We start from the raw sequence: 12,531 nt of genomic DNA on the forward strand, positions 1-12,531 counted from the left end.
GGGTCCAATAAGCCTCAAGAGATAATAAAAATCTGCTTTGTCCATCCTGTGGTAGTTGTAGAAACCTTCAATTCATGTAATATACCCACAATACATATTACTGCAACAGTTAACAAATTTCATGGTGCCATGATGATATCCGCTGGTTGGTTTCGTTTAACTTTTTCCTATTTGCTCCTCGAACTGCGATTCCGTGTCTTATTCCATCTTGGTGTGACGCTGCAACACTTTCGCTCGCTATCATCGGCTGAAGGTTGGCGAAAAACTCGGACAAGAAATGACTAGTGTGGTTCCACCATAAGATGAAAATGGTTAACCAGGTCAAAAGCAGAGCTAAGGTCAATCTCATTTAAGAACTCCGTGACTTGAATTGAGATATTTCTTTATGATGCGGAAAATTTAAGAACCAATGTCCCAACCCAATTTGTTTTCAATATTATCTATTGTGACAGTTATTATGGTTAAGATAGACTAAATTCATGTAAGTATAGGTGTAACATTTGAAGTGATATTAAATGAATAAGAAAAAGGAACATAATTTCAACTGACATATGAGTGGGATAATGACAACTGTTACATCGTAAATTTATCTAAAGAAGTCATTTATATCTTGTCATCATCATTATAAAGAATTAAATCAGGACTGCATTGACTATTTGCTTTGGGTGCATAAGACAAATGTTTGGACCCTACGATCAATTAAACCCATTAGAATTCAATTCTAGATTTAGGACTTTTTTATGAGCTAAGAATGTGAGACTCCTGAGTGGAAACGCAAATACTGAGCCACAATGAGGTATTATTATTATTATTATTATTATTATTATTATTATTATTATTATTATTATTATTATTATTATTATTATTATTAGCTGTTAAGCCACATCCCTAGTTGGAAACGCCGGATGCTATAAGCCCAGGGGCTCCAACAGGGAAAATAGCCCAGTGAGGAAAGGATAAAAGGAGAATTAAATATTTAAGGAAGAGTAACAACATTGATTCAAGGATCAATCAGTCAACGGTTGATAAAGATATTAGTATGGCAAGCGAAAGAGACCTTGCATTGAAATTTGCCCAACTAGTATCATGTTTGAGCCTTAAAATTTAAATTTGGAGAAAGTGAGAGCTTGAAATTACTATATTATTTGGAACTTTGTAGCGATAAAGACCTATAAAAAAAATATTTAATCGGTCATTTAAGAAGAACCATTAAGACATGGTAGGTCTCTCAGAGAAGGAAAAGAATGTTTAAAAACTGTCTAATCGCAGTTCCAAGTTCCAGTTGAAGCTATCTTGTAATAAAAGAACATGCCTTCTTTGATCCCTATTGTTGTAATTTACAACAAAATGACGGATGATATATGATATTATATAACAAATTTACTATAGAAGAAGCTGGATGTGGCAGAGATGAGACTGTTGAGATGGATGTGTGGGGTGACAAGAAGAGATAAGATACAGAATGAGGTAATTAGGGGTACCACAGGAGTTTTAGAGAACTACCAGATAAGATCCAAGAAAGTAAAACTGAGGTGGTATGGTCATGTCATGAGAAGAGATGAACAGTATATTGGGAGGAGGGTGATGGAAATGGAGGTACAGGGAACGAGAAGGAGAGGGAGACCAAAGCGAAGATGGATGGACTGTATCAAGGATGACCTTCGATCAAAGGGATTAACCGGTGATGAGGTGTGGGACAGAGGTAGATGGAGAACGCTGGACAGAAACATCGACCCCACATAAAAGTGGGAAAAGATGCAGACAAAGAAGAAGATAACAAATTTACTATATTAATTATAATTGATATTGTGCTGAAAAATGGAGAAAGGTGATAAGCCTCTCATCACTCGCTACCAGTGATCCTCTTGGCCATGTGACATCACGGGGAATTAGCCCTAATTCTCTCTGCCGCGGGAACCTCTTCCCTCTAACCTCGCCTTTAGTCGCGCTTGGTTTGGCCGAAGCCTAAGTGGGTCCTGATCACGCAATACACATATCCGGCAACTACGAGATTTTCAAGAATTTACCAGTATCTCCTGTTCTAAAATGCAAGGACATTTTTGAGGTGCAAATCCTTATAATATTTTAATCATAATATTAGCATTTGTGTAGAAATAAAACTTTCTCACAGGTTCTATAATACAATATTGATAAATCTAATCTACTTATAGCATATCCCTCTGTCTAGCAAAAAGTTGGGGTCATTAACCAACCTTTTTACAGGTTGCCATATGGCAAGGCAATCTAAAACGAACGAACGAACCGACAACTTTTCACAAATACAAACAAAATTATCTCCTCATATGTGATTATAAATATAATCCAGATCAGAATCATCACCAAAATTTATTGAATTCGTCCATGGCTTATGTTCTATCTGTGGTGAAAATGTAGTCAAAATCCGTTGAGTAGTTTTGACGTAATCCTGTCCACAGAAATGACAGACAAGCAAACAGATAAATCTAGATCTTGAATCCGGATTTGGATCATCTCCAAAATGCAATGGGGTCATCCATGACCTAAAATCTATTTGCGGTGAAAATTTAGTCAAAATCCGTCGAGTAATTTTGACGTAGTTGTGGAGAATTTATATTCTATTTCATTTAATTAAATGTTTGAGTGGGAACTTGGTCCAGGAAAGTCTCCCTATGTCAGTTACACAAAGATCATCAGGGGAGGATAATGAGCACTTAAACTCGGGGCACAAACACCCTGCTAATAACTTTACTGACGCAGTTCCCTAACCATCACTCTTAAATACTAAAGGGGGAAATTTCACTGTCCAGAGGCCGGAGAACTCCACATGTGAAAATAAAGGTAATATGATGGCCTACTCTAGCTTTGTCAGGTCTATAGTCATCTTGCACTCTCAGGCTCTGTTTTGATTCCGTCCCAGTGACCCCAGTGAGATGCTAGACAGGTATCTTACGTTAATGTAATTAGAGACAAAACCAAAAATGGGAGCAGTGATAAAAAGTAAAGTTTAAAGATATGGATCTTTACCTTCGAAGCAGATATATTAATACGAAGTTCCTCACTGAAACCACTTATAGACTTACTTAGGCTTACTCCTTTCAAATATCGGGTATTCTGTCCCGTGATCAAATATTCATAATTTGCACATTGAAATAAATGCGGGAGTAAAAATACGAAGGAGGTTAATTAACCTAATATTGATTTATTTCACAAATTTACATTAAAAGAAAACGGACATCTTAACAAACACAAAAATGGTGTCAAAATAAAAAGCAATTCAAAATAATGGAAAATGGTTGGTTAGACATGCGGTGTGCAATAATTAATAATCAAAATTGGGTCGGACACGTGGCCCATGTGACCCAAAGACTGCTAGTCTCAAAAGCAAAAATGATATAAAAAAAATATATACACACAATCCCACCGCACACAGTCTGAATTATGTAATAGCCAGATCACTACTCAAGTTAAGATTAGTCTAAACTAAGAATTGGGGGAATAACTAAGTGGCCACAATATGGTACCTGCACTTCTTTGAAGACTGTCCTTTGCCCTTAATGCCTGTTCACCGGAACGTTGCACAAGTTGGCACTTTGCACTCTTGACTGGCTCATCCTAAGAATCTTCACTTTTGGCCATTGAGGTTTACCAGGCTCTTCTTCTTCTCTATCTCTTCTACCGGCAGCACTCCTCGGTGAATCGAGTTTTGGGAAGAGAGAGGGGGTCCGGTGAGCCAGAGGTGCACAGATTAACTGACAAGCAGTGAAGCAGGTCAGTCGGTCATGGTGACTTCCGAACGAACGGGCTTATTATAGGGTTGAGAGGGATCACCTCGCTTCACCTTTCCAGACAGGTGAGAGTCATCATGCGCAAGCAAGGTAATCCAGTTGAGATACTATTTCGGGACTTTAGGACAGGGCAATATATTGTTTCAAGGAGTGTATAGGAGGCAGGATTTTGTACAAATACTTTAGAGAAATCTTGCTGCTCTAAGGGAGTTTATATATAAAACAATCCTACCTATTATGGCTTGCTAAGTTTAATGATCAATTAGCAATGGGCTGGTGCGATGAGCATACATCTTAAAATTAACAAACCTTAATTGGTATTGAGAAATAAAAGATGCAGTATTGAAAATGATATTAAAATTCAGATTAGTAATTTTATCTCGACCCAAGTAGTTTAAGGAAAGAACCAACATACGTCGGGGTAGGCCTTTGCTGTGCGTATCTACGCTGTGACGTCACGAGCATGGCGTACACTACTGTCAAGTTTATTCTAGGGTAGGGGCTAGACGCACCGTCAAAAAGCCCCTGTCCGGAGAGAAGCTCCGGGCAATCTAAAGAAAAATGTCAAGTTTATTTGATTTAAAATAGTTTTCCCAATATCTTGGTAAAGAAAACTTAATGTAGGAGAACGTTTAAGGGGTATCTACAGTATTATTAGGAGCGAGCCAAAAATACGAATGAAAGAAGAGTGAAGAAAATTTCTTCACAGTAGTCCTGTCTACACACACACACATACACGCACACACACACAAATAAATAAATAAACAAATCGACTCGAAAACATAAACTCCTCAGCAGAGGTAAAAATTACACATTTTTGACACCTCGACAAGATATATGGATTCATGTCACCATTATTACCGTCATTATTTATCTATTACACGTTTTGCACTTTTAGAAATATAAATACTACTAGAAGCTTTCAAATAACCCTCAAAACCCTTATTTTTTTTTTTGAGTCGGGCTGGGGGTTCGAATCCCCTTTGCCTTGGCCTTGCAAGGAGCCTAACAGATTGATTATCTCACACACTGACATCAGAAGGGGTTGACAGCTCTGGATATATACCTTCTTTCCAAACAGGTATCAGAATTTACATATAATCTTAACATATGCTTCTTTTCGGCCAGGGTCTAACACCATCTTCGAGCCAAACATGACAATAGCAAATGTTTTACGTCATAACTCGAAAATTTCATCAGTTATAGATTGATCATGAATGAGACTGAGGACATTAAAGTTATTATGTTTATGGATAACAACCTGAACAATAACATGGCCAGACTTTGTTTTATAATCAATATTGAACCAACCTCGGGACCAACAGTTATTTTTAACACATGACTGAGATTATTATTATTATTATTATTATTATTATTATTATTATTATTATTATTATTATTATTATTATTATTACTTGCTAAGCTACATCCCTAGTTGGAAAAGCAGGATCCTATAAGTCCAGGGGCTCCAACAGGGAAAATAGCTTAGTGAGGAAAAGAAAAATAGAAAAATTAAATATATTAAGAACAGTAACAATTTTAAAATAAATATCTCCTATATAAACTACAAAAAAAACATTAACAAAACAAGAAGAGAAATGAGATAAAATAGTGTGTCCGAGTGTACCCTCAAGCAAGAGAACTCCAACTCCAACGATTTCACTATATTATGCATTCAGATTTTTATATAAATTATCTTTTTCACTAGATGCGTCTCTACTGAGTAATAGCGTGGAATGGAATATCAAGTTTAGGTGGCCAATCCAATTTATATATTGTTCAACATGCAGCAGTCTCCCTTTATTGTGTGAATAAGTTTGTATGTTTGTTCGTTTGCTTTGAATTAATATTAAATTACAGCGAAGACCGCTTGAATTAGTCGTCGATCGAATTATTTTTCGATAGAAAAATGGCTTTAGAAACCCCAACCTTCATTGAATCATCGGTAAAACCGATGGAATGTATGTAAGGAATCAAATATGAATTTCTCTATATAATGAAACCTTATTGTAACCTAGTTATACTGCTCTCTTGTTGTCAAAATATCACGATGCTTTTTCTGCTTATCCAATCATTTTTGTCCTTGGTAAGTTATGTAATTTAAATAGACAATTTATACTGGTAAAATTATGCCAAAGGAAGAAAATCTTATAACCACTTTTAGAATACTTTGAATGAACAGGTCGGCAAATCCGGAGTCAATTCTTGAATTAGGATACACAATCTAGATATACATTTCTATATCTGTGGGGTTCATAAGAAACCAATGGAAACGAAAACAACATTGGTTGCAATAAAGTATTTCATGGTTTTTTTATTATAAATTAAAATATACCTTTTTATTTTGATTTATTGGGACCATTCAACTATGTAATGCGTAACAATTAAGATAAAGTGAAGATTTAACTTCCTTGCCAGCCCACCGTACGTGGCGTTAAAGCGGAGCGCCGCGTCGTCTGAAGCTAAACCCTTCCCGCCTTACATTGCCAAGAAATGAAACATTTTTTCAAAGTTATATATCAAATAAATCTCAAATTTTAGTGAATTATTTGGATTTTTAGGATATTAATATATATTATATATTTTATTTATATATCTATAGATATTTATTGAGATATAATAATTTGTAATATAAATTAATATGTGATATTTAGATTTGAAAGATGCTACCTCTGTAAAGCATCAGCTAGTGAATTATAGAGTCTTTTTCTGTTTTCTTAGTTGTCAAAATGACGGTGAACTGGTGTTGGCCGCTAACCCTGCTGCTCCTCATCATAGCATGCGAAGCAGGGTAAGCTTGAAATATTTACAACCTTCATGACTAAATAATCACATTCAAACTAGGATTAAGAGAATTTATTATTTAAGTGTAGTATATCTTATTTTTATGGATATCTCCGGTCTTTTCCTGGTTATAATACTGTTTGTGTTTGGTCTTCCGTATATTTTTTTTTTTCTGCTGTAATGTTTCGTTTAAAGCCAAAATATATAAAAAGGCTATATTTAGGGCAAAGGATTAACCATGCAAAAGCTTGGATTTACTATACATCAAAATTATTTTCCCAAACCAATTTTTAATCCGCATATTTCAGTAAATCTAAATGGCTTTGTTTATCTTTCATAACCCTTAGTCGCCGGGTAATAATAAGCAAGCTATTCTCATTCTGTTTTATTATAGTTTATGGACGGTACATTTTCATCGCCTTTGTATATCAGTACATAGGAACAGTGATGTTTTAGTTTTTTATGCGACAGAAGAAATCCGCGGCAGAGCAAAAACCATTAGAAGTTTTATATGAAATATTCCTAATTAGTGAAACACTAGGGAAATGAATTCGCTACCAATTTGAATTCGGGAAAGTGTTTTTTTCTATGGTTGATAGTGTGTATTCAATTAATTTTACCTTTCAGATGAAAATAATCACTTTTTTTTTCCTTGTTCCCTGACTGAACCCCCCTGGTTCAGTCTTTTTATTTCCTGTTGAAATAAAGATCAAATTCACATTATTTACTACAGAAAAAGCTTTTTTTTTTTCTGTTTGAAGTGTTGCCGTCCATATCTATAGTTTTACCCAAATTCTAAATTTGTATAATGACAAATAATTCCAGAATACTAGCCCTTGGGGCTAATACGTGTGGCGAAACATGTTACGCTTGCCAGAACATAAAAGAAGTGTGGTAATGGTAGCAAGTCTCTCCGGCCCCTCGTTATTCTGGCCCTCGTTATTTCAGCCCTAGTCACTCCGGCCACTAGTTTTTACGGCTCCGGTCATTCCGGCCTCCCCGCGTTCGACCCTGGTCACTTGTGTAAAGTTAGCAATATATATTGTTGGGTTATTTGAGTGTGTGTGTGTGTGTTTATATATACAAGCAGAGCAAGCATATAGAATGGCAAAAACTAATTCAGTAAATCATCAGCTCAATTAAAAAGGCGTTTGTAATACAATGAACACTTACGTACAATTATGTTGAAAATGGGATGGAAAATCACTTTTTCTATGCATCTGGAAGTCCTGGTAGACTAAAACTCTAGTGTTTTGACTATTTTATTACTTTTACTTGGTTTTGATGACGTGGACGTATTTATCACGATAACTGGTTTTTTACGACCGACGGAAACAACGTTTAAACAAGTTAATTTAGATATCATACAATTAGACTGGTACATGGTATATTTAAGGTTTTTCTAATGTAATTTATGACGGTATCTGTCACAAAACCAAAGCTTTTCAGTTATGGTAGTCAACCCAACATAACTCAAAAGGTATGGATTTCTGCGAGAAAATCTGAAGAAAATTTGAAACACTTATAATTACCCCCTACTGTATTTCCATTTTATAAATCCGTAAAATACAATGTTCTAGTTAAAAATTTACCCAAGTATTGAGGGTATTGTTATGAATAGGATTCTGCAGAGGGTATAGGGAGGATGGATGTCTGGCCACTAAATGCTTGAATAATTACCCTTGCAGTATTCATAATTTACATATTAAACTCATGTCTCCAAATTAACCTACGGTTTTATTGTAGTGTATTACAGGGCAATGTAACCTAGGAAAACAACTACTTTTTCCTATAGAAAAAATTACGCTCTCTTCGAAAATGACACTCGTTCCCGTCGCAAATGAATAGTTTCAGAAATATATATACATCTATATCCTCCGCTAATGGGGGACCCCCAGTGGGAACTCGGGGTTTTGGGTGGGGGAAACTATATATAATCATAAAACAAGCCTTTTCTTCTCTATATATTACCTTCTTGAATGTATTATAATCGGAGGAAAATACAAAACAGTATAACTGTATAAACTTTGGAGGCGCCGTTGCAAAGATTATTTCATGAAGAAATACAGTAACCAGTGCTGCCAACGTCTGGTATAGATCAAATGTTAGCATTCCATGCTAACATTAGCACCCGTACGTACGTTCGTTCGTGCATACCAGTTTTTGACCTGCGCAAATATCCCTCCCCCTGCGCAGAAAGCTTTTCCCCCTCCAATAACTCTTTTTATTATCGTATACCTTTTAAAATCATCTCATTTTATATTCCCATTCAATATTATTTATCATTCATTCCATTTTATCTTTCTATATTGTTTGTATTTCTTTTGTTATTTCCTTTTCACTCCACGGTTTCACATTATTACTTTCTCTGGACTAGTTTCCCTATTTAGTTCATTTATGTTTACCCTCTAGACTCCGTTGTTTTTCCTTTAACCAATCACGAACCTTTATCTCTATGAGTGGTCTGTTCATACCCCTTCTACCAAATCCTTTTCCCTTGAAACCTTTGTCCTAGTAAGGTGTCCATCATTTCGAGTGAGATTTATTTATTCGTATTTTGCGATGGAGGAAGTTATAGAAACTTGTAATGGCTGCAGTATTCCGTACCTAACAGCATTTGCTAAATTCCATGGTGATTTTTATGATTCTTCAACCAATGTTGATAATTTCCTGAAAGCACACAACGTAATTCCTCAACTCTTACAGTGTCCCAAGTGCCTTTACCTCCTATCTTACAGGAAAGTCATTCACATGTTTTATTGTAATACCGAATCCAACATACCTAAAACCAAAAAGAAACGTCGTTGTTGTTATACCGTTACTTCTTATAGAGGTACATTTTTGGGAAAAAGTCGTCTACCCCCAAGGCAAATAATATTATTTGCAAACCACTTTTTACATAAACATTGGCCCCACAACCATCCTTATCCTAGTTATAGGAGTTAAGCCGTCAGTCTCACCCTCCCGTGACCCACAAGTTTCGATGTCTTTTTCATAAAGGTAAGCCATTCCTCAATTGTCATTATATGTGTTTTGTGACTGGGGAACTCCTAGGTTTGTGTTAGGTGGGTTTGTTAGGTTCTGTGCCCTTTTTGTACTTACCCTTTTTATATATTGTGTAACACTTATATGGAAAATTTAAAATACGTATGGAAATATCTATCATTACTATTGCTAGTAATGTCACCGTACCGCTGGTAACTCTGTGTATCTTTCGTAACATGGCGAATTTTACCATTTTAAATATTTAACTTAGCCGGTGAATATATAATAGCTGCAACTCTGTTGCTCGACAGACACATACAGTAAAAACTCGCCAGCGATCGCTATACAGGTTGCGGGTGTGCCCACCAGCGCCAACTGTCGGCCAGATACCACTCTCGATGTAAACAAAGACTCAATTTCTTCTCTGTCGACGTGTCGACTAGACGTACTTTACTCGCTGTTGAACCTGGAGTTTTTCCCATCATATTTGGTGAAGTACTTTAATTTGGTTTGAGCTTTCGCAGTACAGGTGTTTTTCTTCAAATAAATCCTTGAACTCTTTTTTGAATCGGATTAATTGTTGATGACTTAGATCGTTTTTTTGGAATTTTCCCTTGACTAATTCAAAATGGCTGACCTTTCACAAGTTCCCAAGTTCAGAAAATGTAATGCTAGGGACTGTCATAGGCGTCTTCCAAAGGCTTCTCTCGACCCTCACACTGTTTGTTCCAATTGTCGGGGTAAAACCTGTCAATTGGAAGATCGGTGTGAGGAATGCGTGGGCCTTTCGGAATTCGATTTTATCGAATTTGAGAAATATACACGCAGACTAGAGAGAGATAGGGTAAGGAGAAGTTCTTCTAGGTCGGTAGATTTTTCCTCTCCTCATGCCCCTGAACCTAATCCTTCCCCTGTAGTGGTTGTTCCTAACTCCCCTCCTAGCACTCAGGAACCGTCGATGCAAGACATGATGCGTGCTATCCATGCCTTGGGGGGGAGAGTTGAGGCCTTAGCAAGTGACCGGAATCAACTCATGGCGGACGTAAAGGAACTAAAGTGCCAAAGTGCCACGGCGGAAAGTGTTAAAGTGCCTAGTGTTTCTCAAAGTGTTGTGAACAGTGTTGCGCTTGAGGGTTCGTCTGTTCGTGCCTGTCGTCCTCCTAGTCCGGGACCTCTTGCAAGCTCCCAAGCCCAGGGGAGAAGCAATGTCGTACGACTCATGGGTTCGAGAGGCCTTGATCAGCGAACAGACGTTCCCTCTATGGTATCAGGCGTATCTCTCCAAGATCGCCCCTACCAACGTAAGACGAGAGAGCCCATTTTTACCTCGTCGTCCGAAGGTGTTTCTCGTAAGAAACCTTGGACCAAGGTCTCCAGACCTTTGAAGCGTAAGTCGGTCCCTTCAGGACAAGTCCAACGTCCCGGTTGTAGCCACTGGGACAGTTCGGACCCGTTGCCGTCATCGGATGACTGCTCGCCGCCTAAGAGAGGCAAAGTTGTGCCGTCTCAGTCGCTCACCCCGTCTGTTACCGCACCTGCTTTCGTAGACCCTAAATGGGTGTTACTGCAAGACATGCAGTCCAAGCTTGCGTCCTTGATGGAGGACTTCAATGCGGAGAAGGTTGCCGCTGAACCTTCTGGCCAACAACCATCCAAGCGGTCTGTTGTGCGTCCTGTTGACGTTGAGGTAGCTTTCTCGCGTCAACCAGTTGGGGTAGTACCTCCACAGATGCGACCCAGTGTGGGTTTCCAGCCGCACGTTGACGTTAGGCAACGCACGGAGGTGGTTGGTGACGTTCAGGACGTTCATCAACCATCAGAGGTGACTTGTTTTGACGCGGTGCGTCAACCTCCGCAACCCGGTATGGTGTTGACTGCACAACCCAGACGGTCTAAACAGTCTCGGGTGGACGCTGTGCGTCCTTGCGCACCTATGGTTGTTGACAGTTCCCAGACTGTTCAGCAGTTCCATGACGCTGCGTCCGGCTCCGTCACGCATGCACCAGTGCAACCGGACTCGGCGAGTCAAACGTTGCCCACACCTTTGCCGTTTTCTCATCAGTTATCGGATGAGGAACTGTCAGATGAGGACGTTGCTGAACCACAAGAGGATCAACCTTCAGAACTTGATGAGCCTAAGGCAGTTCAACCATCCTTGGAATTTAGAAAAGTCATGGCTGTGTTTAAGGAGTTGTTCCCTGACCACTTTATTTCTGTGGCTCCTCGTTCGCCGCCGTCAAAGTTTGTCTTAGGCGTTCCGACTACCATGCCTGCCTTTACTAAACTCGTTCTCTCTCGCTCATCCAAGAGAGCGTTACGGCTGTTAGGCGATTGGTTAGAGACCAAGAGGAGTTTAGGGAAGACACCATTTGCCTTCCCCCCATCTAAACTCTCGTCTAGATCGAGCGTCTGGTATGCCACGGGAGAAGTTCTCGGCCAGGGAGTTCCTGCCTCTGCCCAGGGCGACTTCTCAAGCCTTGTAGACTCTCCCCGCCGCCTTGCCATGAGACGCTCGAAGATTTGTTGGTCACCCTCGGACCTGGACCACCTTCTTAAAGGTATATTTAGGGCGTTCGAAGTCTTTAACTTCCTAGACTGGTGTTTAGGAGCCCTGAGTAGGAAAATCCCTTCTGCTGATAAGGATGTTTCCTTACTCATTATGTCCTGCATGGACAAGGCCGTCCGTGATGGGTCCAACGAACTTGCCGCTTCATTCACGTCCGGAGTCCTGAAGAAACGAGAGTCTCTATGTTCTTTCCTGTCTGCTGGAGTGACGCCATGCCAAAGATCTGAGCTACTCTTTGCGCCCTTATCCAAGTGCCTATTTCCTGAAGTCTTGGTCAAGGAAATTGCCTTGTCTTTAGTGCAGAAGGACACCCACGATCTAGTTGCGTCCTCGGCTCGCAAAGCTCCCCCTTTGCCGTCATTGTCTGCTAGACCTAGGATAGACACTCCAGCGTCTCGGTTTATCCCGCCCTTTCGTGGCAGAGCCTCCAGC

General features: G+C 38.9%; 1 protein-coding gene across 1 annotated transcript in view; it reads left to right on the forward strand.

The window, feature by feature from the left end:
- The first annotated feature begins 6,485 nt into the window (after positions 1-6,485).
- The window catches only part of LOC137637033 (dnaJ homolog shv-like), a 49,968-nt gene continuing 43,922 nt past the window's right edge, over positions 6,486-12,531 (forward strand). The window contains exon 1 of the mRNA XM_068369345.1: positions 6,486-6,555. Coding sequence (XP_068225446.1) covers positions 6,494-6,555 — 62 coding nt within the window. The 5' untranslated portion in view covers positions 6,486-6,493. The remainder of the gene's footprint in view (positions 6,556-12,531) is intronic.

Source organism: Palaemon carinicauda, unplaced genomic scaffold (genome assembly GCF_036898095.1).
Source record: "Palaemon carinicauda isolate YSFRI2023 unplaced genomic scaffold, ASM3689809v2 scaffold5, whole genome shotgun sequence".
Lineage (NCBI taxonomy): Eukaryota > Metazoa > Arthropoda > Malacostraca > Decapoda > Palaemonidae > Palaemon > Palaemon carinicauda.